At 40.3% G+C, this 26,014-nt stretch overlaps 1 protein-coding gene across 1 annotated transcript in view; it reads right to left on the reverse strand.

Annotated features, from left to right (window-relative positions):
- The window catches only part of PDLIM5 (PDZ and LIM domain 5), a 201,529-nt gene that overhangs the window by 47,309 nt on the left and 128,206 nt on the right, over window positions 1-26,014 (reverse strand). Inside the window, exons 9-14 of the mRNA XM_065404810.1 lie at window positions 25,473-25,607; window positions 24,531-24,632; window positions 16,676-16,804; window positions 16,069-16,275; window positions 14,361-14,510; window positions 13,639-13,773 (exon numbers count right to left, since the gene is read on the reverse strand). Coding sequence (XP_065260882.1) covers window positions 13,639-13,773; window positions 14,361-14,510; window positions 16,069-16,275; window positions 16,676-16,804; window positions 24,531-24,632; window positions 25,473-25,607 — 858 coding nt within the window. The remainder of the gene's footprint in view (window positions 1-13,638; window positions 13,774-14,360; window positions 14,511-16,068; window positions 16,276-16,675; window positions 16,805-24,530; window positions 24,633-25,472; window positions 25,608-26,014) is intronic.

The raw sequence follows: 26,014 nt of genomic DNA on the forward strand, positions 1-26,014 counted from the left end.
CAATACTTCTGTTAGTCTTAAAGGTGCCACAGGACCCTCTGTTGCTTCATGTGTTTGTATAACTTTTAATGCTAATGACCTGGGTAAATATAAGGTAGAACTTCACATGCCTCCCTGCACAAACTACCAAGGCTTGACTCAACTTCCAGAAATTATGTATTACAAGCCCACAGGGAGAAGTGACCAAAAATGTACACAGTACAATGTTCCTTTCACTGGATGTCATTTAGTGGGGATTAACTGTTTTAATAATCTACTGCTGTTTCCCCTCAACTCTGATTACAGAAATAAGAAGCCAGTTGATTTACCTGTAAACACACTAACTCAAAGCACCCGTGACTTAGGCTTTCCTAATTACGTGTGTAACTAGGAATGCCTCGGTCTGGTACACACCAGTTTTCCACAGGGGGCAGCCAATAAAATCATTCAGACTTCCACAGAATTGAAACAAAACTGCATTTAGATAGACATGTTATTGCTCCCTGGTGTTTCCAGCAGCTAGAGATATTTTCAGAGCCACGAAGAAGTGGAAGTTTATAATGCTTCAGAAGCTCTTTTAGAATGCATGGAGCTGCCATGTAACAGTCACAAATACTGAAAATGTCCTAAATTAAAATATCTTCTTTGATACCAGCTGACAAGGGTGCACATGGCTTTTTGTTTTTAAAAATTAACAAAACCTACTTTCTTGCTACTTCTTAGGAAAGATGAGAAGTTTCTTGATGAATGGGAGCTTTGAAGGAGATGTTCTTCTAAAATATGAAAATTTCAGATAGATTTGTATTCCCCCCCCCACCCCCCATTTCCAGTACCATTTGTTCTCTCTTCCACTTGGCATGCATCCCATCCTTTCCTTTACTGTGCACCGTACAATTTTTTTTAAAAATTTACTACTTTGTGTTCAGTTAAACCAGCTTGCTAAGTGTCATTTTCTACAAGCAAAGTGACTGCTTAGGTAGCCTTCTGGAAATCTCAAGTTTCTGCATTAAAAAGCATTACCTTTTAATCAAGTGAGTTAGGAATCAAAGCATCCTTTTTGAGAAGATCAGTGTAGAAATATATAGCTACTTAATTTCAGTTCAAGAAATTGTTCTGTGCTGAGGTTCGTAATTTCTTTGATAATGCTAGGAATGACAGGGAATTGCATCACTTAGGGAGAATGGGGGTAGATTATAGAAAATTGATTTTAGTTTTCAGTGAGAATTAATTCCATACTTATCGCAACCAACAGAGAAGTAGCATTATACAATATGCTGTGACGGGTTGGATCACAGAAACCCCCTTGGGAGCTGCCACCCAATGTACCAAGACTACCCCTGCTCCTGTTTTCCCTGCCAGCTCAGGACTCCAGCACCCTGTCTTGCTGAGCCAGACACTCCAGTCTGCTCTAACACAGACCCAGGGTCTGAATCACTTGTCCCAAAGCTGCAAGTTTACCTGAAAACAGCTCACAGTAGTGTGCTTGTCTTTAGCAATCAGATGCCCAACTCCCAATGGGGTCTAAACCCAGATAAATCCGTTTTACCCTGCATAAAGTTTATGCAGGGCAAACTCATAAATTGTTCGCCCTCTATAACACTGATAGAGAGATATGCACAGTTGTTTGCTCCCCCAGGTATTAATACATACTCTGAGTAAATTACTAAATAAAAAGTGATTTTATTAAATACAGACAGTAGGATTTAAGTGGTTCCAAGTAGTAACAGACAGAACAAAGTAAGTCACAAGCAAAATAAAATAAAATTCGCAAATCTATGTCTAATCAAACTAAATACAGATAATCTCACCCTCAGAGATGCTTCAGTAAGTTTTTCTCAGACTGGACACCTTCCAGGCCTGGGCACAATTCTTTCCCCTGGTACAGCTCTTGTTCCAGCTCAGGTGATAGCTAGGGGATTCTTCATGATGGCTCCTCTCTCCCCTTTGTTCTGTTCCACCCCTTTATATATCTTTTGCATAAGGCGGGAACCCTTTGTCCCTCTGGGTTTCCACCCCCCCTCACTGGAAAAGCACCAGGTTAAAGATGGATTCCAGTTCAGGTGACATGATCACATGTCACTGCAAGACTTCATTACTCACTTGCCAGCACACACATATACAGGAAGACTCACAGGTAAACACAGTCATCTGCAGACAATGGTCCTTGTTAATGGGAGTCATCAAGATTCCAAACCATCATTAATGGCCCACACTTTACATAATTACAATAGGCCCTCAGAGTTATGTTTTATATTTCTAGTTTTAGATACAAGAGTGGTACATTTCTAGGAATAGGATGATCACACTCAGTAGATTATGAGCTTTGTAATGATACCTTACAAGAGACCTTTTGCACAAAGCATACCCCAGTTGCATTATATTCACTTATTGTCAAATTTTTCTAAAACTATCCCAGTTACATTATATTGACTTATTATCAAGGTTTTATAAAACCATATAGACTGCACAACGTCACATATGCCTTGAACTGACATCCGGGATTGATACATTTGCTTGACCACATTGTTCCAGACTTGGAGATTGGATGTGAATAGCCGCCATCACCACCATCTTCATTGAAAAGAACACCACACTAAACTTCACCTTCAGAGTAGCATATTTTGCTAGTACCATTCTGTATGAATGGTGTTTTAACTCCATCTCCTAGCCTAGAAGCAATGTCTTTCCAGAAACAGCTCCCAGCAGTCTTGAGCAAATTTGTACAAAGAAGGGGTTATGGAAAGTTTAAGCATCAGTCTGCAAATGTCTTCTCCATATGACCTGGCAATCTGTGTAGTTAATTTCCCTGAAGAATACCAAATCCCTTATGACAAAGTGGGGGAAGTTATAAAAACATGAAAAAAAAATGGGGCACCTCATCCTTCCTGGAGCCTCACAAATCCAAATGGAATAGGATAGCCTTGATTCAGTTTCATTGCTTCTAAACCCGAATGGTTTAATAAAGACATAAATCTTCCATTGTATTAAAACTTACCACATAATAGTTAAATATGAATCTCAAGCAGAACAAGACTGTGCTGCATACAAACAGATGTTTGAATAAACTGGTCATAACATTTTACTAAAAATTTGTACTTATAGGAATGCTCATCTTACACTAGAGATGGAGAGAAAGAAAGAGGACCTTTAATCTGACGTTTTCATAGTAAATTTGCAATGTCAATGTCGGGAAGCATTATTTTACCTTTTTATAAACTGAAGCACAGATCATTGTAGTGACTCACCCAAAGCCACCCAGCAAGAAATTGGGATAGTTGAGAATATCCCCAAGAATCCTGACTCTCCATCACTTGTTGCAACTATGCACCTACTAGATCAATAGATCATGTGCAGTATCATGGGAAACATGTATTAACTGAAAGTATATGCAACCATAAAGAAGGGAATTTTACTTCAATTGATTCAGCACGCTTGATTAAATGCCAGTATCTCAACTCTTGTCTTAGCTGTCCCAATGTAGTCCTACTGTTTTCTCTACAGAACACCTATTACAAATTGTGTCAAAGCTAGCAGATGGCCTATAAGACAGAAGATGGGAAACCTGCATTTGCTGTTCATTGCGCGTCTCCATAAAAAACACATGCAATTAATTGTATAGAAAGGCTGCATCATTGAGTTCAAACTGCTTTTCTTTGGCGAGTGAAGGGAAACTGGAGGATTAAGTCCATGTTCCAGAATATCTGGAAATGTCCATTACACCCTAACCTAGAGAGACATCAAATATATAAGGGAATGAGTTAATTTAGTACATTTTTAATTGCTGGACAAAATTCACTCCCACCACCTCCATATGTCCTAACTTCATTTTCTATCCCCTTCTTGCTTAATCAACATGGCTGTTTTAGCCCAGGATGAATCTCTAATTTGGATAGCTAGTCACCTCCTTGAATTTTTTTTTTTTAACCAAAGTAAGCTTTGTTGTCCTCTTCCGCCAGCCCACCCGCTTCCCCTGCCCCAGAAATGTGATAATCTTCTATATAATGACACCATTGCAACTTTAAAGTAAAAAATATGCAACACGTTTTTTCAGCTAAAATTCTGGCTTAAATGTGCAATTTTTGGGGGACCATACTGACTACCCGTGTGATCTGAAATGACTTGCCATGCTGTGGCTTCTCAAGAAAAAGAAACGAAGCATGAGGTGATGACAAAAATCTATACATTATTATAATCTGCATATGGTTTGAAAAAAGCAAAAGCCATTACATAATGTTTGTAGATAATTGTAATTTGCCTGCAGAATGGTTCTGCAGAGTACCTGGTGCCAAGAACATGGAGACAAAAGTCAAGAGAAATTGTTACAAATTCCCAATCCCCCCACAATCCCATTCATCTTTATAAAAAGGTGTTTACACGTCACATTAAAAATATAAATATTTATATGTTGCTAAAGGTAATAATGTTCCAGTGATTTGTAAAGGAAAAAACATCCCAGGATTAAAAAAGAAATAGGGTGGGTGAGGCAATTTTATTCATGCTCTGTTTTTCACATCAAGTTCTGTTAAGGAGCATATATAATCCCAACATCAGCAGCACTCTAAAATCAACTTCAAAGCTTCTTTCAGAATAAACAGAAGTGTATTGCCTCAGAGTATGCACCAGTTTTAATCCTATGAGGACATGCTACATTCCTTTTAAGTAATTCTGCAGGCTGTAACGTACCAGGTATGTGAAGCAGAAAGGTACAGATAATGCTGCATTGTGTTCCTATTATGCTCCCTCTAAAATGCTGCCATTCAGCAAGAGTAGTTGCCATAGGGATTAATTTTAGGAAAAGATCTGATATTTGCAAATTAAAGAAAGCATGTCACTCCTTTGCTTCACATATTGTAGGGATAGGTCTCATGACTGGAATGTCGATATAGAGGGGTACCGAATGTTCAGAAAAGACAGGCAGGGTAAAAAGGGAAGTGGTGCTGCATTATAGAGCAAGAATATATACTCGTGTTCTGAGGTCCAGAAGGAGGTGGGAGGCAGACTAGTTGAGAGTCTCCGGGCAACGATAAAAGGGGTAATAAACAGAGGTGACATTATGGTAATGGGGTCTACCACTGACCACCAAATAAGGAAGAGGAGGAGGAGGCACTTCTAGAACAAATAAGACATATCCAAAACACAAGACCTGATAATAATGAGTGACTTTAACTACCAAGACATCTATTGGAAAAGTAATATGGCAAAACACAAAATTTCCAATAAATTTTTGCAATGTATTGGGGACAGCTTTTTAATCCAGAAAGTGGAGGATGTAATCAGGGGGGAGCACAATTTTAGACTTAATACTGACCAACAGGGAGGTACTGATTGTGAACCTAAAGGTAGAAGGCATTCCATGATTCTAAGGAATAGAAGGAGTGAGCACCGGAATAAGGACAATGGCCTTCAAAAAAGCAGACTAACAAACTCAGAGAACTGAACTGATAGGTAAGGTCCCATGGGAAGAAAATCTAAGAAATGGAGTTCAGGAGAGATGGCATTTTCTCAACGAGACAATAGTAAAGGTCCAACTGCCAACTATTCTGAATCGAAGGAAATATAGGAATAATGATAAGAGACTAGTAAGGCTCCATCAGGAGTTCTTTAATGACCTAAAAATCAAAAAGGAATCCTACAAAAAAGTGGAAACATGGACAATTTGCTAAGGAGAAGTCCAAAAGGATAGTACAAGCATGTAGGAACAAAATCAGAAAGGCTAAGGCACAAAATGATCTAACAAGGGACATAAAAGGCAGTAAGATGATGTTCTTTAAATACATTAAGAGCAAGAAAAAGATGAAGCCTAGAGCAGGTAGGGAAAGAGCCAATAACTGATTACATCAAAAAGACTGAGGTGTTTAATGCCTGTTTTGCTTCAGTCTTCACTAAAAAGGTTAATTGTGACCAGATACTCAACACAAGTAATATTAACAACCAGGGTGAAGGAATGCAAGCCAAAAAAGGCAAAGAATAGGTTAAAGAATATTTAAGTAAATTAGATGTATTTAAGCTGGCAGGGCCTGATGAAATTCATGCTAGGGTACCACAGGAACTAGCTGAAGCAATCTCAGAATCGTTAACAATTATCTTTCAGAACTCCTGGTGAGGTTCCAGAAGACTAGAGAAGGGCAAACATACAACCTATCTTTACAAAGAGGAACAAAGAGGATATGAAGAATTATAGATGAGTCAGCCTAACCTGGATACCTGGAAACAGAGTGGAACCAATTATTAAACAATCAGTGTATAATCCTATTATCCTCCAGGTGCTTACATAGAATAGCCAGGATGGAGTTGTCTAAAACAAACCATGCCAAACCAACCTGACTTTTTTGAAGGGTTATCAGGGAGGGGAGGCGAGGGGGTGGCGAAGGGGAAAAAAGCAGTAGAGATGATATCTTGATTTTAAGAAAGTCTTTTGACACAGTCCCACATAACATTCTCATAACTCAAATAGGAAAATATGGGCTTGATGAAATACTGTAAGTTGTGTGCAGAACTGGTTGAAAGACCATACTCAAAGAGTAGTTATTAATGGTTTACTATCAAACTGGGAGGGTGTATCTAGCAGGGTCCTGCAGGGGTCAGTCCTGAGTCTGGTACTATTCAATATATTCATTAACGACTTGGATAATGGAGCAGAGAACATGCTTATAAAATATGCAGATGACACCAAGCTGAGAGGGAGGGCTTGTAAGCACTTTGGAGGACAGGACCTTGACAAAATTTGCGAATAGGTCTGAATACAAGACGAAATTCAATAAAGACAAGTGCAAACTACTTTAATTAGAAAGGGAAAATCAAATGCACAACTACAAATTGGGGAATAACTGGTTAGCTGGCAGCACTGCTGAAAAGGATCCAGGTATTATAGTGGATCACAAATTGAATACGAGTCACCAACGTGAAGCAGTTGCAAAGAAGACTAATATCATTCTGGGGGACCTGATAACTAAGGCTACGATTTAGTCACGGAGGTCACGGCAGTCACGGATTCCGTGACTTTACTAGCCCTCCGTGACTTCTAGGGCTTCAGGAGGTGGAGGCGGGACTGTGTGCCCCTGCCCTGAAATGGGTTGGCTGCAGCTGGACACATGTGCCCCGGCCCCATGGCTTATTTCTGCCGGGGGCTGAAGCTGGGGACACGGGCGCCCTAGCCCTACGGCTTAGTTCTGCCGGGGGCTGCAGTCGGGGCCGTGCACGCTAGCCCCGCAGTGTCCCAGGCTTGGGGGGGGGCTGCAGCTGGGGCTGTGAGACCCTATCTGGCAGCTGCACCGGGGGACGTGTGCACACCTTGTGGCTTCCCAGGGCCATGCGCCGCCCTCCCCCCCCTCCACCGCAGCTGGGGCTTGGCAGCAGCTGCAGTTGGGGTCGTGCACCTCTGTCCCGCAGCTGGGGCCAGCTCTGGAGCAGAGGCTGTGCGCCCCCCGTGCCTGCGCCCCAAACTGCAGCCACTGGTGGGGGGCTTGGCCTGTCAGTCACCCCCTATGGGACTCCGTTCTTCCCCCTACCTAGCCCTTCCCCCAGGTTATTTTTAGTAAAGTCACGGATAGGTCACCGGCTGCGTGAATTTTTATTTATTGCCTTAGACCTGTTGTCATAACCATAAAAGGAAGGATAAAATCCCTCCTGGCCAGAGACACCAAAATCCTTTTACCTGTAAAGGGTTAAGAAGCTCAGGTAACCTGGCTGACACCTGACCCAAAGGACCAATAAGGGGACAAGATACTTTCAAATCTTGGTCGGGGGGAAGGCTTTTGTTTGTGCTCTTTGTTTTGGGGGTTGTTCGCTCTTGGAACTAAGAGGGACCGGACATCAATCCATGCTCTCCAAATCTTCTGAACAAGTCTCTCATATTTCAAACTTGTAAGTAACAGCCAGGCAAGGCGTGTTAGGTTCATCTTTGTTTTCTCAACTTGTAAATGTTCCTTTTGCTACAGGGTTTACCTCTGTTTGCTGTAACTTTGAACCTAAGGCTAGAGGGGGTTCCTCTGGGCTCTTTGAATCTGATTACCCTGTAAAGTTATTTTCCATCCTGATTTTACAGAGATGATTTTTACCTTTCTTTCTTTAATTAAAGGCCTTCTTTTTAAGAACCTGATTGATTTTTCCTTGTGTTAAGATCCAAGGGGATTGGATCTGGATTCACCAGGAATTGGTGGGGGAAAGGAGGGGGGATGGTTAAATTCTCCTTGTGTTAAGATCCAAGGGTTTGGATCCGTGTTCACCAGGAAATTGGTTAAGTCATCTCTCAAGGCTACACAGGGAAGGGAGTTAGTACTTGGGAGTGGTGGCAGCAAAACCAGATTTAAGCTGGTAGTTAAGCTTAGAGATTTTCATGCAGGTCCCCACATCTGTACCCTAAAGTTCAGAGTGGGGAAGGAACCTTGACACTGATCTGTGACTTTTACTAAAAATAACCATGATAAAATCTTAGCCTTACTGATAACAGTCTTCAAATATGTGAAGGGCTGTTATATAAAAAGAGGATGTGATCAGTTATTCTCCATGTATACTGAAGGCAGGACAAGATATAATGGGCTTAATCCGCAGCAAGGGAGATTTAGGTTAGATATTAGGAAAAACCTAACTAGAAAAGTAGTTAAGCTGCACAATAGGCTTCCAAAAGAGGATGTAGAATCCCCATCACTGAGGTTTTTAAAAACAGGTTGGACAAAGCCCTGTCAGAGATGGTCTAGGTTTACTTGGCCCTGCAACAGCACAAGGGGCTGGACTTGATCACTTCTCAAGGTCCCTTTCAGATCTACATTTGTACGATTCTACATAGACTCAGACTTTAAGGTCAGAAGGACCATTGTGATCATCTAGTCTGATCTCCTGCACATTGCAGGCCACAGAACCTTGCCTGCCCACCCACACCTGTTATAAGACTCCTAACCTATGCCTGAGTTACTGAAGTCCTCAAATCGTGATGTGAAGACTTCAAGTTAGAGAGAATTCACCATTTACACTAGCTTAAACCTGCAAGTGACCCATGCCCCATGCTGCAGAGGAAGATGAAAAACCCCCAGGATCTCTGCCAATCTGACCCGGGAGAAAATTCCTTCCCAACCCCAAATATGGTGATCAGTTAGACCTTGAGCAAGACTCTCCAGGCAGATACCTGGGAAAGAATTCTGGTACATCAAGGGAAAAAAACCATACCTTTAGAGCTGTCCCACACGCCAATGGAATGCCAGCACTGAAAATCAATGTCACTTCAGAGATTAATACCGTGTGGAAGTGCTTTAGCAACAAAACACTCCATCTCCAGGTCGGAGTAGTTGGGGAGAAAGCAAATGGATCTCATAAACCACCTCAGGGTGGTGGAGTAGTAGCATTAACGAGTTCCAAAGGAGAGCTAGGTCCATCTAACCTGTGATAAGTGTACAATATGCAAAAGCTTAACATTAAGACTCTTTGGGGGATGGTGAAAAGGGAAAGAAAGAACAAAATGGTGTGATCCCAAAGCAATACTACTTACCAAAACCCTGAGTTTGCTGTAGCCACAACCAGCAAGTCAAATAAATGAGCTGCATTTGCCACAATATATTTGTCGTTTTGCAAAATGGATTCATCTAACATGGGTCTAAGAAAAACAAAACAACAAAGCTGTCCATGCTCCATTACCCACATTATGTTCTAAGTTGCAACAGTCCCATTTTCAGAAGGGTTTTCCTACTGTATAATTTAGTGCCTTCTCCTCTTTGGCTAAGAATGCACAATTCCTATTACAGCTGATTACTAGCCATTAAGTTGTGCAATCATGTGGACTGCTGCTTAAAATAACAATCTTCAGCGCTACATCCTATGCATGTATTATTTCAAGACAATGTATGTTGCAAGTATTGCGTACGCATTCTAATTGCTAATTTCTCATTTCTGCTGATTTATTTCCTTGAAATCTCATAAGGGCTGTTGTCCTCTGTCATAATTTACCATTTTTACTGTAATATGCGCTCATCTTAAATTGAAGATGTGTGCTTATTTACACTAATTGGGTTTGAACTTAGCCAGGTGACTCTCTTGTATTATCAAATGATGACACAAAGTTTTGTTTCCATCTACTGGTAAGCAGTCCTTTTATCCATATTTGCACTGGGATTATAGGATATGAGGGAGAAGTTTGAGCACTGTCTTGTCCTGAAGTGTTACACTTTTTATTTTTTTTTTAAATTAATTTGTAGTCTAATTTTCTCTTTCATTGTTCTGAGCTAACCCTCAAGGTAGCAGTTTAAATAGAATATTCTCAAACGGACAGATGATTGTTTTACACTTCCCAAATCTTGGTTTATGTCCCATCTGTGAAATTAGTAAGAAGCTTTGTTGATTTAAATCAACTAAATAGAATAAAAATACACATACGGCTCCAGGCACCAGCCTAGCAAGCAGGTGCCTGGGTTGGCCAATGAAGAGAGGGGCGGCACGTCCGGCCGTTTGGCGGCAATTCGGCGGCGGGGCCATCACTCCCTCTCGGAGCGAAGGACCTGCCGCTGAATTGCCGCCGATCGCTGCTTTTTTATTTATTTATTTTTTTGGGTTGCTTGGACTGGCAAAAAGGCTAGAGCCGGCCCTGTATGTCATACCACCATCCAGGACCCCACACCAATACCTGCCTGCAGAGCTCAGAATTGAGGTAGCCCAGAGAATGAAGCATCCTTAAAGGGGCATGATCAGGTTTTATTTTCTTTTTAAAACTATCTAATTAAAAATAATTCAATGCCTGAAAAAACAGTCTTTAAAAACAAAGTCTGTTGATACTATTTAAAGTGTTTTACTCAGGGGTTCCTGCTCTCTGGGTATTAATTTGAAGAGCTTTTTGGGAAGGCCAATAGCCAAAGTGACACGGGCTGGTGAAGAAATGTTTTCCCATCCTGTAAGACTTTTTGAGATTTGAAAAAAAAAAAAAAAAAATGTCCCCATCCTCAACTGGAACGAAGTAGAAATCTCAAATTTTCATAAACCAACTAATCAAAAAAATTCAATTTGGGTCAATCAAAATGTTTTATTTAAATAATTATGAAACACTCAATTTCAACCTTTTCTTTTTAAAAATTATTTTAGTATAAATTAAATTAAATTTCATAACAAGTCATTCTGAACTGAAAAACCAAAATTTTTCACTTAGAAAATGTCAAAGCGGGATGTTTGGACTATTTTGAAATGTGCTGAAACTGACCGTTCCCCACAAACAGTTCAGGTTTTGATGGAGTGGCATTTTTCAGTGAAAAAAAAACATTTGAAAAATTCCTGAGCAACTCTAAGAATGACTAATGCACCCCCAGGTTTACCCCTCATTCTCCCTCCCTGTACAAGTGCTGTCTCCCAATTTCACTTTCCTCTCATGGTGTTTGAGTCAGTAGCATATTTAAAAACCTCTCCTCCTCCTCTGCATAATTTAACCTTGAAAATTACAGGATAACTTTACCCAAAAAGGGGGAAAGGGGAAGAAAATTCCTGAATTAACTGGAAAAAATGCTCTCTCTTCCAAACCAGAGAGACACCCAGAATATTCACCCAAGATGACATGGTCAGAATGGAGTCAGTTCAGGAATTTCAAATGTCTAACACAAAGTCATAATTTCTCTGTTAACACAGCCTACAAAAAGCCTTTTAGAAATAAAAACTATCCTCCCATCATAAAAGTTAGACCAATAAATGTTCAGGGTCAGCAACATGAATTCTCTCTAGTTTACATTCCTTGTTACTTCTGTTTAATTCATAATAACCGCAGCTCACTTGCTGTCAGGGGACAGTTGGGAGTGCCACAGCTAATCTCAGAGACTGGTTGTTTTTCTACTGTTAGAACTGCTCTCCGCAACTCGATTCAATGCATCTCTTTGTGACTTCACAAAGAAAAAAAAATCTCCCATAAGAAACAGCAACAAGCAGGGCCGGCTCCAGGCACCAGCTGAGCAAGCTGGTGCTTGGGGCGGCAGATTGTTCGAGACGGCATTCTGCCCAATCCTAGGGCGGCACGGCCGCTTTTTTTGTGTGTGTGTGTGTTCCGCTCCAGCCGCCCTGTAGGGGGCGGTGGTGGCGTGGAGAACCAGAGCGCCCTGCAGGGCAGTCCTCTTCCTTCCCTCCCCGCAGACCGGAGTGGAGCCCTCGCGGCAAGCGGCAGCGCAGCGGGAGGGGCCGCGTGGCAGCGCCCCTGCTGTAGCCCTGGCTGCCCCCTTCTCTCTATCCCCCTTCCCCTCCCCCCCCCCAGCCGGTCCCCCTGCACCTGCGCTCGCTCCGGCCACGCCACAGGTTTTTTTTTTTTGCTTGGGGCAGCCAAAAAGCCAGAGCCGGCCCTGGCAACAAGGAAAAAACACCAAGTGGGTTCAGTTTTATTGAAGTCAGTGAATTAAATTATAAGCACCATAACTTCCAACTCCATTAAAATGCAGGGAATAAAGACATGGATGAAATCCTGGCTCTACTAAAGTCAATAGCAATACGATTGATTTCAGAACTTCAACCAATGGATTCAGATGTGCCAAGAGTATTATAAAAGCTTTCAAAACTTCTAAAGGGCTTTTCCTTTTGCTGCACATAGAAGACTAACCTCTACAGGATGTCACAAAGAAAAAAAGACAGCTGGTTCTTAACAATTTACTATATGAACTTAAGCCTGCCCTAACAAAAATTATTTTCTTCGTTTCTGTTTAAAAGTCGACGCAGCAAAATATGAAACTGAAAATAAATGGTTTGAGGATATTTTTCCTCACATGCCTACAATTTATTTATTTGGCAACTTCCCCCAAAACAGGCTGATTTAACTTTTGCTGAGGTCCAAAGTGATGCCAGCAGCCCTAGAATACCAGAGAAAAATGTACCTTTGCCTCGCCCCCCATTTTTTGCTACAAGTGGAGCTCAACTGCACCTAAAAATTGGGCTCTGTCTCCTTAAAGTTCTCTATCCAAGAGAAACAGTGCTGGTAAGTGCAGTGTTACCCATCTGGAAGTTCCCCTGTTATGTGTTTGCTGAACATAATTAACGAACTATTGCCATTTAAAAACCAATACAGATTTGTGGCTTTGAGGATGAAGTCCATTAGATAACAGTAGCTTCCAAGGAAGCCGATTCTAACATAGTTGCAGTTGGGAAACAGGAACAAAAAGTCCTGGTACATCTAACCTCACCAGCACTTGAACAAAGGGTATAAATAGCAATTATGTTTACAAATATTTATTTGCTGTACAACATGCCAGTTATTTGTTTTTATATATGAAAAGTCAACCTTTGAGAAATAGAAGTTCTTTGTTCCAATAGCTTAACGTGGTTTTCTTGCTCATGAAACCGTTGCAAATATCTCACTCATATTAGAAATCCCAAGTAATCGTTTTTTGTTTCTTCTCCAATAAATTAAACCAGAGTGGTCATGCCTCCATGAAACTGACTGTGCATTACAACCTGTACTGTGTACCTCAAAGTCACACAACTGTAGGTAAGAAATTTTTGCTCAATTAATGGGACATTAACTATGTTAGGACCACCAAAGTGCAGATTAGTTCCACAAAGAGGTGGAATCAGTAGTATACTGGACCGGTGATATCATGCAGGAGAGCATATCAGACAGATCACTTAGAAGATGCAGTCAACAGAAAAAGACACCAATACAGAAACTCATGTCTTATTAGCCTTCAGTGACAAAAGAGCATCACTCTCATACAATACCTCTCTTTCTTTTGCAACTCCAAAGCACTTGTTGATTTCCTTGAGGGCCTGACACTTGGTAGAGGAGGAGGTTTAGTGATAGGGGTGATGAGAAGGGCATCCAAGAGCGAACGGTAGACGTTAGGATCGGAGAGTCTAGCAAGCATTTAGAAAGACTTGGTAAATACACTAGCTATCCACACAAAGATGAAAACTGACAGGAACTACTAAAATAACATGTGAGATCTGAGCTTCCCAACAGTTTCCATAAGAGTGTGACAAGAATTATAACTGGAAAGTGATCACTCCCTCCCTTGAGAAACTTATTGAGAAACCACTTCAGTGTCTGCAAAATCATTTAATAACTAAAAACATAATAAATGTTTAGATAGTCATAAAATGTCCCAGTATAGCCGATGGCATCTAAGGATCTAAAAGCTATTGATAAATATCAATTAATCTTCAACCACCATGCAAGGCAAGGGGGTATTACTTTATCCAGATAGAAAATGGGCATCATGAGACTCAGAAAAGTTAAAGTTATTGCCTCAGACTTTGCCAATAGCAGAGCTGGGAGTAAAACATAGGAGCCTATTCTATTCTAACCCCATGCACATACTGCTAAGGTGAAAGTTAACCATTTCTGATTTTACATCTCTCCCAGTTAACTCCTGTGTGAGCATGAGCTTTTTGAAACTGATTGATAAAAATTAAAAAGGCTCCGTTTTACAGCTGATTTCTACCTGGCCCGTACAGCAACAGCAGCAGACACGGCAGCGGCGGCACTGCTTATAACTTTTAAGCTCTGCCTGGAAGGAGAAGGAACAGGGATGGGAGAAAACTTTGGCAGATCTTCCAATAGATTTTCAGGCAGCGCTTTTCTAGTGTAGAAGCTTTCATCGAAAAGGGGAGAAAACAGAGAGAAAGGAAAGAGATCTCAACCAAGAAATAGTAGAAGCAGCTTGAAGTAATCACTGAAAACTGTGCCATCATGAAGGTGCCATTTCAACACATAAGTTGGTGGAAAGACTACTCTGTTGACCCTTAAACATGAATATGGAAAAACGGATTTTTCTTAGGCACAACACTCTTAAATGATCAATACAGCTTTCAATAAAAAAAAAATCTAATTCAGTACAACAATTCACAACCTTGGGCCCTTATCCTACAATTAACTCAGTCTGGGTGCAGGGGTCCTCTCACACAGAGCATGTTGTAGGATCAGAGTCTTGGATTCTCTGTCTAGTTCTTCATGAGAGCATCAAAATGAGTTTGAAAGTTATTCTGCTGATCGCCTTAAAATCAGAATCAGTATAATATTATACCAAAATCATCATTAAAAAAAAAAGACATTAAAGGTACAACAAGTAACTAGTGCACATCACAAAAACTGATTTTTCCAAAAAAAAAAAAAAAAAAAAAAAAAAAAAAAATATTTTCAGGTTTTCCTTCTATTCGCCTCTCTCCGTACCTCTGTCTTCACTTTTTCTTACACTCCTCCCCCCCAATCACTGTCCCCAGGAGAGAGGAGAATAAAAAGAAAAGGGGGGGGGGAAGACAAAAAAACCCAAAACCAACCCAAAGATAAATATACTGAAATATTTTTTGGGGGGAAAAAAACGTTAAAAAGGTCCATTTAGAACCCTGGAAAACTACAACTTAAAAAATTTCCACACACTTGTTTTTCCATTTTTCAGTCGGTTTCAGAAATAACTAAACCAAACCCATGAATGACAACAGCATTTTGCAGTGCAGCTTTGATTTAAATGGAGATATTGTCACGCTTTCACCTAACAGTCTGCTGTGTGCACACCATAAATTTTACCTTGTATGACTTAAAGATGATCTAGACTGAGAGCTTGAGATTTTAGCAAAAAGGACTTGTTTCAAAAGAAGGCACAAATATATAATGCCTGCCCAAAAAAATATCGAGAGGGTAAAAACATTATATACACATCTAGCATATTTTAGGCAACAATAGCAAGGATCATGAAATCCAAATGAATATGACAAAATAAAACACTTGCCTTCCAGAAAACAAAGTCAAGTATAGGGTTACTGTTACTGACTAATAGCAGTAAGCCTTACAAAGTTTCCTTGCTGCAAATCTATTTAAAAATTGAACTGAATCACTGCTATTTAAAAACAAACAAACAAAAAACAAAAACAAAAACAAAAACCAACTTCCCCCAGTTTTCCTATTCACTGCATTTTTCAGGAGAAAAGCATTTCACTGCTAGGTCAACATATCATTTTGGTAAGGGACTAATTCCTTTATGGCACTTCATCACACAATCCAAAACAGCATTTTGCTGTATTTTGCTCCAAGAACTCCATGTTAGTGGATAATATGGCAATGCACATTTTACAGCATGACGCCGTAAAATGAGATGAAACCACATTATTTTATATTATTTGTATTCCAATTTTAAGATGGCCAAATTTGTGTACCTGTCAGGAATAGGAGGCACCGAAGGTATGGATTCCACGCGTTGGACTGCACAAGGTGGCTCCGCTGGTGCAACTGTGAGCAAGGGTGGCTCAGAGGTCTGTGTAGCTACTGTGTGCTTATCAGATAGAGAACTTTCTTTACCGGCTTCATTTGTTATTAAGCTTGCTGGACCTGGAGGCCTCAACTCTGCAGATTGAGTTATTTTCCTAGTTGACATTAATTTAACAAGAAGTAGTTATTATGAGACCAGATATGCAGAAGCATTGCAACTGGAATTCTTTATTTAATAAAAAGATAAACAATAGTTGCTATCTATTTCTAACAGGGGTTTTATTTGTGACAAGATGCTACTGGTAAAAGGCAGCAAGGCATAGGGACTCTTCTACTGTATTATCTTCCAGATTAACAAAAAAATGCAGCAAGAAAAATAGGACCAGCCACAAACGGATTCCTCAGGGCAGTAACTTTTTTCAAGGTTTAACTTTGACAGCTTACAAATAGCCTCATTTAACAATGAAAGCAAAGTATGTAAAAAAAATTTTTAAATCATGATTCCCGCAATTTCTGATATACTTGAAACAGAATGTGTGACATAAGAAACACTACCTAGTGTAAGTAGACGCCACTTTAGACACTGTGGCTACTTGACTACTGACACTTAAAACCTGAACAACAGCAGGTGGATGAGGTGCACACTTAGGTAAGGCTTCCAAAGGATTGTCAAACAAGAGTTTTCTAAGGCAAAAGAAAGCAGAGATGTAAGTAGCACACTAAGCAGAGAAAATAAATATAAAAAATCCCCACAGTATCACAGTGTATAGCCTCCAAGGAAAATAATTACTTTGGTTACATATTAAAGGAACTATGGTAAGTTAACAGTAAAATATACACACGTCTGCTAGTATTTTGTTTGTATTAAATCTTTGGCAATCAGAAGCCTCCCACCGCCCTCCACCCCATTTACACAAAGTTCTGTAAATTTAGAAATTTTGATCAAATTTCAGATTTTGGCAGGTGGGTGGGCACTTCATACATTTTTTCCCCTCATTTTTCAACCCAGGAAATGGCTAAACTAAAAATATAGAAAATGATATTTGCGCAGTCCCCCTTCAGCGTTTTTTTTTTTTTTTTTTTGAACCAGCCCTAATGATAAACACAGGGATTTTGCCCTTTCCAATTATTTTCTGGAGCTGCCCTTGAATTCAGTTCCTACAGTCCCATTGATTTCACTGGGCTCTGTACGAGACCCTAAATGCAGAGAAATACTTTGATATCACATGAGCTTGTTCTCCTTTGGGGAATTTTTCAGTCATGTTTGGATTTACACCCTCATTTCTTGTAGAACAGTTACTTTATATTCTTTTTGCTTTGTTGGTGGCTAGAAAAGGGAATTACTTTAACCCTAGCTGATGCTTTTGCAATAAAAACCTGAAGATTACACTTATTTCAGAATATACTATTGGCTGCCTTTTAATCAGCAAGAGCCCTTCAAGATTTGACTATTCATATTTAAAACCATATATTAAAGGATAATATGCAAATTTGTGATATAATAAGAATACCTAATTCAAAGTATTTCTTATACCATTTGAAAAGTAAAGACTAACATTCCAAATTAACCACTTTCCCACCATGTATTTTCCCTCATTTTAATGGGAACCTTCACACTGACAACACACCATCCTCAAAAGTTTTTTTTTTTAAAGCAACCAAACTACTTTTTTTAAAATCCACCCAAAGACACATTTGTGACACTATTAAGACATGTAAAAAGCGACAAAGAGTCCTGTGGCACCTTATAGACTAACAGACGTATTGGAGCATAAGCTTTCGTGGGTGAATACCCACTTCGTCAGACGCATGGTAACTTTTCACAGATGTAACTGAACCACCTAAAGACTCTTGTTGCCACTGACCTGCTTCATATTATGTCTGTCTATTTCAAGATATCTGGGACACCTATTTTTTCTGGAGGTTAAAGTTGCCTGGGAAACTATTGAATGAGTGATCCTTGAAGGAGTGAATGTGTAAATCCATAAAAGTAATTTCTAAATTAGTTATAAACATTTAAACATTAGGAAGCGTAAGGAATGCCCACATTTTAATACAACAATTTTATATGAGGAAATAAACAACAGACCAAACAAGATACAGCAGTTTGGTATATTGCCTCATGACTAATTTGCACTTTAATTACAGGAATGAAACGACAATTACAATCATTTTACTTTACATTGTGAAATCTGCCAAACAGGCAGTAAGGCTGGCTTTCATTCAGTAATAAGTTCCAGCTTCTTCATAAGCTGTAACGGCAATCAAACTCTCTCCTTTTCTTGGGTTCAGAAGTGGATGACACAAGTGACTGATTTCAGCCCAGGAAAGAGCTAGACCACCAGGAAAATGAAGATCTACGCTAGCTCAGTGACAATAAATGCAGGACATAATCTCATCACTTAAGTCTACTGACCCTTGGATAGCCTTTTTCTGCATTGCTAAATATATGATGGCTTTCATAGCAATTATTCAATTTCAGATGGTCATGGTTTTGAAAATAGGGCTTTTTTGGAGATCAATTTAAGATGTATGCTACTTAAAGAGTGTTTGAGACAACAGCCTTTCACCGCTTAAGAACATAAGAATGGCCACACTGGGTCAGACCAAAGGTCCATCCAGCCCAGTATCCTGTCTACCGACAGTGGCCAATGCCAGGTGCCCCAGAGGGAGTGAACCTAACAGGTAATGATCAAGTGATATCTCTCCTGCCGTCCATCTCCACCCTCTGACAAACAGAGGCTAGGGACACCATTCCTTACCCATCCTGGCTAATAGCCTTTAATGGACTTAACCTCCATGAATTTATCCAGTTCTCTTTTAAACCCTGTTATAGTCTTAGCCTTTAGAACCTCCTCAGTCAAGGAGTTCCACAGGTTGACTATGAAAAAGTTAATGAAAACAATGAGCTCGGTTCATAGAAGACCATTAGTACCCAATTATTTTCAAATGTCTTTACTACTACAAACCCCCGCGTGCACACACACACAAAACAAAACTGCTCAGGTTAGGAACTGTCTAGGTGTTCTGGATTACTTGTCCTTGTAAGTGCGAGGTAATACATGAATTTACCATACCAACAAAGAGTTACTTTCTTTGGCGTAAGAGGGATTTTTTTCCAGACTTGTGAGTGAATTCAGTGCTTAAAGACTAAGATCCGATTTCACCCTGGCATATTCTAGTCTCCTCAGAATGCATGCCCATGACCCGCCTATAAGAATAGGAACCATACACAAGCATCAGCTAAATTACTTTCCCTTCCCTACATTCACAACACTTGCCCGCACTACAAGCTTAACCTGTGGGTAAGCAAATGCACCTCACCCCTCTACCTTTCTGGAGCAGATACTGCTATTCTTGTGATAGTGTACCAAACTGTCTGTTTTGCAATATGCACAAACATTGGGGGCCCAGGGGCATATCCGAGTCCACCATTTCAGATGTTATCTATACTGGAATTTCTTCCAGATCAACCTAGTGCAGTAACAATTAGGTGGGGATGGATATTTGTTTCCCCTTATTTTAGTAAGCACTTACTAAAGGTGTTATTTCAAATAAGTTGCTGTGGCATCAGAAGGAAAAATTAATAAATAAGAGTGCAAGTGAGACACTGCATTGTGTCTTCAGTATTATGTTCCAGATGTGCCTGTGCTTAGGGGCAATGGCCATCTCTCTGCTTGTACAATACCCATCATAACAGGGTGATGATCCTAGCCAGGGTCTCAGAGCGCTACTCTAACTGAAACATTGAATCAAAATATAAATGCTTCTAAATGGCATTACTGTTAACACTTACCATAATCCTCCTCCTCCTCTGACCTCACTAAGGCAAAAAAAAACCCTTTTAATAACTTACGTCAGGGGAGACATTGAAACAAGGATTACCCTGCTTTACAAGAGAGAACGCTAAAAACTTAACAAGAGGGAAGGACAGTTTTATCTACACTATCTTATGATAAAGCCGTCTTAGTATGTGCCAGAAATGAACATGAAAGCTACCCCTAAACTCATCTTGCTACACGTTTGGAGATGGTCCAACCTATGGAAACAGTTTGATGGACATTTTGGCTTGACCAGGGGGAGAGAGAGAGACACACACACTAACAATTCTTTCACTACTTTACCTAAATCTTTCAAAATAAAAACATCCATTTGAAAGGGTAGTTATACTACAATTTTAAAAAATGTATGGGTGTGTCAGTATACCACAAATAATGGTAAAAGCAAATTTTATTTATTTTGATCTTATAGAAGTGCTAAAGGGGCACCCTGCCATATGCACTAAATCGGGGTGGGCAAACTTTCATCTGGGTAGGGAAACTGTATGCAGGGCCGGGGCAGGGGGTTGGGGTGCAGGAGGGGGCTCGGGGCAGGGGTGCGGGAGGGGGCTCGGGAGGGGGTTGGGGTGCAGGAGGGGGCTCAGGGCAGGGGGCTCAGGTGCAGGGTGTACGAGGGGGCTCAGGGCAAGGGGGACAGGGTGCAGGAGGGGGCTCAGGGCAGGAGGTTGGGGTGCACAAGGATGCAGGGTGTACGAGGGGGCTCAGGGCAGGGGGTTGGGGGGCGGGGTGCAGGCAGGCTTTGGGCTCCGGCGCTGCGCCGCTTACCTAAAGTGGCTCCGGGGTGGCAGCGGCGCGCACCGGGGCCAGGGCAGGCTCCCTGCATGCCTGCCCTGGTCCTACGCTGCTCCGCTCCAGGAAGCGTTTTAGACCGTTTTAATCCTATGCTGCTGCAGCTGTTCTAACCAGCTCCCACTTCCACAGTGAAGAGGAACCTCAATGGTCCAACTCAACTGAGATTACCACTCAGTGACTGAGTCCCCATGTCTGTGGCCTAAGGGGAATGTTGTCACCATCTGCTCTTGACAACTATTCACATACCAGCACCTAAACAGCAACTTCCTTATGTGGTCCCTGTGGGTCACTATGGTTTACAGACAGCCTATAAGATATCAAGGAAAGGGAGTTTATTTGATGGGTGGGCTGATCTTCTGGTCTTATCTCCTTAAACTTGGCTGGTACATGTGGATGGAGGGGAAACTGGCTGAAACTCAACTCAACTCTTCATATTGGCTTCTCGGTAGGAGGAAACTTCTACAGGTGTGGGGTGAGGCAATACTATCTTTGTCCATTATTCAGGATGTATGCTCACCTTTTGTCAGAATAGCTCTCAGCTTAAAGGTGTAATTAGATCAATCATTGTTCCTGGATTCTCTGACAGCTGTAGGGATGGAAGCTGCAAACCTGCTCCAATACTGACCTCAAGAGAGTAACACCCATAGCTTCCCCAGGTAAAAATCAATGTAATGGACTCGACTCAGCGTACTTGAAGACCAGCCAGAAGCTTCATTTGGTGCAGAACGTAGCTGAGTGGGGTGGGCTCTCAGAACACAGGTCTATGCTCAAATCTCTGTCCTGGCTTCCTCATCACTTCTAGGTCAAATTCATAGTGTCAGGGATTATCTCTAAAGCCCTGATTGATGCGGTAACTGGTTTTAGAGAGTCTGCTTTGGAACTGGTAGAAATTGGCTGAGTTACACGCGTTGTCAGCTCCTAGGCTAAGACTAGTGCCAGGCAGAGGGTTCTCATTTGAGGGAGTCCTACCTTTGGAATTGGGTTCCCCTTAGCCATCTGCTACAGCCTGAGGTGGTAAATGTCAGGGAGTGAAACAAAGCCTGTTATTACCATTTAACAACTGGCATGTTTTTCTGTTGATTTCCTTTATTTTTTGGTAAATTTTGATAAATTTGTATTGAAGCTATGTCCACTATGAAGGCATAAAGATATGTAGGGGATAATAGTGGAAGCTTAAGATTCATAATTTAGGAGAGGCACTAGGTAAATAAATAATATAAATTAAGGGCAGCAGCATCCTCCCTTCAAGAGCCTTGAGTCACAGCAGAGAACACAAAGAACCTATTTCTTTAAACAATGGCTGCCACAAAAAACATAAAAACCACAAAAATGCTGCTCACGTGAAATGTTTGACAATGGTAGTTCTATGCTTGGATCAAGGTATTAATACAAAATGGAGCATTGTATTTATTTCAAAATAAAAATAGTGCTTCTATAGTGCTTTGCGTCAGTGAAGTCTCAGAGCTTCACTATCTTTTAAATATCATCATAGCACCCCCATGAGACAGACAGGTGCAATGATCCCTATTTTAACAAATGAGGAACGGAGACAGCATGGGTATGTTTACACTGCATTTAAACACCTATTGCTGGCCTGAATCAGGTGGGGGTGTAAAATGGCTGTGTGGACATTTGGGCTTGGGCTTGAGCCTGGGCTCTGGGACCCTATGCGGGTCTACACAGTGATTTTTAGCCCCACAAACCCGAGTCAGCTGACCTGAGCCAGCCACGTCTGTGCCATGGGCTTTCTATTCTAGTGTAAATGTACCCAGACAGACTAAGTAACTCACCCAAGATCACAGAGGAAGTCTGTGGCAGAACAGGAAATTGAACCTAGGTCTCCCAACTCCTTACGTTATTATCCTAGCCACTGGATATTCCTTCCTCTAAAAGATGGAAAAGGGTAACAACAGACCAAAGTACACATCTTAATCATACTGCACTTACAACGAGTGCTTCCGCCATTAGGACACTGGCCAGCTATTAGTGTGATCTAACTGCAGTCTATATGCTTAGGGGGACGAATAATAACAAAATTTCCATTCATGTCAGAAAAGCTGTCATGCCAAAGAAGGTGTGGAGGAATCTCAGGATGTTTGCACTCAGTATCCTTCATATTTTAACACAGAGCCAATATTATGGCAAAACAAGAATTAAACAAATTGAGCATAATTTCCACAACAATGACCATAATATACTCTTTCACTCAAGAACACGAAAGCGGTTAATGAACCAATAAGTCCCATGCATAGGTGTGACACCTATTTTACATGTGGCTAAACTGAAGCAGATAACTTAAGTGTCTTGCCCAGGTTACGTAGTGAACAACCAACAAAAAACACTGATTTCAGTAAAACATTTGACTACAACATCATGGTTGTACATATGGTACAGGAACAGCAGTTAAATTGACATATTAGAGACAGAAGCACAAGTAATAAAAAAACATGTTTTATGGCTGCTAACCCTTATAAACAGATTGTGAAAAGGATGGCATCAGCAAGTCAGTTAATGGGGTGTTTGGGTTTTTGTTTCTTTTTTAAACTCAGGGAGGTGAAATCTCCTGTGTTAACGTGAGACCAACAGATTCCATGAGATGAGCTTCCTAAGACAGAAGTTATTACAATTCAAAAGTAAGTCTTATAAGATTCATCCAGAAATATTTCATATTAGTTTGTTTTAGAGGTAAACGTAACTATCCCAGGCACACTGTAACAACCAACCAACCAACGACAAAAGCCACAACTTTCAAAATAACAAAGCTGAAGATCAGAGACCACATTCCCTGTTGAAATCTAAAGCTCAAAGGCCTGTATGAGGTCATACTTGATGACCTAAAGTTTAGGCTTTGGAAGAAGACCACGAGAATAATCAGGCTCCAAAGGCAAGAGCCCTCTGTAATTAGTTCCCTACCACTTGCAACAGAGTAATCCAAAGTCTATAGAGGCTCTGGGTCAAGAGTAGTTATACTTAAGGCTAAGGGAACTGTGGAACTGTCCAAGAACAGGGTCCATTTTTATCCTTTTGATTATCTTTTGCATCAATCTGTCCATACCGTACAGATAACTAAAATAATCCAATTGAATAAATTTAGGATAAGATACAAAAAATGACAGGCCTTGTTTGGTGTTTGTTTTCTCTTCCAGACACAGAGCCACACACCCACACTATTAGCTTATGAAATTCAGTACATCAGTGTAGCTTATTCACATTAAGGAACAACATTTAAAATTTTTTTATTTTCTCTTTCTAAACCTACAGATGACCTCCAAAAAAGAGTTTACAGTCTGCCAAGAAAACATGGTCTAAATAGTGCCAATTAATGTATCCAAGGTCAGTGACTGGAAGTTTGCCATCTTTCATTTAATCACCACATAGTACAACATTCCTTTAAGAGCACACCATATTTTTTCAATATATTTAATATGGTTTTGCCTCACTGGGAAATACATTTGAATTAACTCTCAACCTGTACATTAACACTTCATTGTTATCAATTATAGCAGGTCATGGGAAGGGTCACCCACTGACAAAGTTGATCTTTCTGAATTGTTTTACTACATAGTATGTTATTTCTTATGCTAACTAGTATCCGTCAAGCGTTCATGGGCCTGATCAATATTTTTCTGCTCCTCTTTCCTCTCCTCCTGCCATGCTCAGAAAACTGGTTATGTTCAGTTTAAATGGGTGACAGTCAAATCCACCCCAAAATAGAGAAACATGGCTAGTATAGATTTTCCTATTATAATTAGGAAGAGTACCACCGGAGAATCATTTACCTCCCATGGGGTGAACTTGAGACATGTCCAGGAAGTCTGGGAGAGGGAACACTGACAGGTGAAGACTTGGCTAACGGTGAACTGTCTGAAGTAGATTCTGGTCTGGTGAACAGTTTGCATTTCATTCAAGGTAACAAAATCAAATCAACACAAAAAAGATGTTTAATCTACATTTAGGTGGCATAATAAACATACATTAAAATGTGAACAGTATCTTGAATGGGAATCAGGGTTAAAGTGAAAGTCAGAGCTGAGATGAGGCACAATTTTTGTGTGACTTTTCTTGACTTTGGTGAAGACTGAAACATGTATTGTTGCTTGTAAAATCAGTACATGGCCAATTATTATATTTACAGAGATGAGACATATATATTTAATGTCACTCTGCATAGCCTGATGGGAAAAAAAACAGTAAATACTAAAAATGCGATTCTCAGAAGTTCTAATTTGGGCTTCATCTTAGTGTTTTATACCCTTTCATTGTGATTTCTTCATTCTAGAAAACTAGTAGGGTAAGTCGTTTGCTTTATGCTGCCACTCTGCCGTTTACTTTGTGTGCTACAGGAACTGAGCAGAGTGGGGTTGAACCTTGAAGTATAATTCTTAACATTTTCTCCATATTATGCCACCTGCCCAGACATGACTGAAGTAACTGCAAATGTGACATTTAATGCAACAAAGGTCTTTTGTTTGAAGAGAAATGCACATCACATTTCTAACGGCAATGTCATTTTGTGACAAACAGTAAGTAGGAGTTACAAGGTGAGCATGTTAACGTACACCACCACATTGGTCTTCCACAAATTTTGAGCAAGTAAAGCTACCTACGTGAGAACGCATTCTTTATTTTTAGTATCATGCAAATTTAAGTATCTTAACAGGTTTCCAGTCTTAGGTGATATCAGTGTATTTAACTGACTTAGCAATGACAGAGAAGCAGACCTCATAGCTGGCAACGGTGTTGATGGAGGTTCTGATGCAGGTGTCATCTCGATGGTCTGAGTAGCTACTGAATGTTTATTTAGATCTAAAGAGGAATTCTGGGCTTCTATTCCATTAGGTATATCTGCAGACATGCTTTACAGATGATAAAAAAAAAAAAAAAAAATCACATGGACGGTGTTGGAATACATGTGTGAAAATTTAGAATTGACCAAAAGTGGGATCACTATTTCACTATGGCTAGGGATTTGCTAATCTAAAAATCTCTACACAAACCTGCTAAATATCACTAACAAGCCGAACAGTAACCAACTCAAAATATTTAATGGATTTGGGAGTAGCATGATAATAAAGTTCTATTTTAACTTTAGATTTCAAGCAAATAGAAGACCAACAAAAAACAGTGGTACAAGGAGCGATTGATGGTTTGAATATATTACATTTATAAAAATAACACTGAAAAACATGCACCAGGGTTCACTCAGTATTTCATTAATGTCCAAAATTGTGTTCCTCAGCATTCAAGACATCCAGAATATACT

The sequence above is a fragment of the Emys orbicularis genome, chromosome 5, assembly GCF_028017835.1.
Source record: "Emys orbicularis isolate rEmyOrb1 chromosome 5, rEmyOrb1.hap1, whole genome shotgun sequence".
In the NCBI taxonomy this organism is placed as follows: Eukaryota; Metazoa; Chordata; order Testudines; family Emydidae; genus Emys; species Emys orbicularis.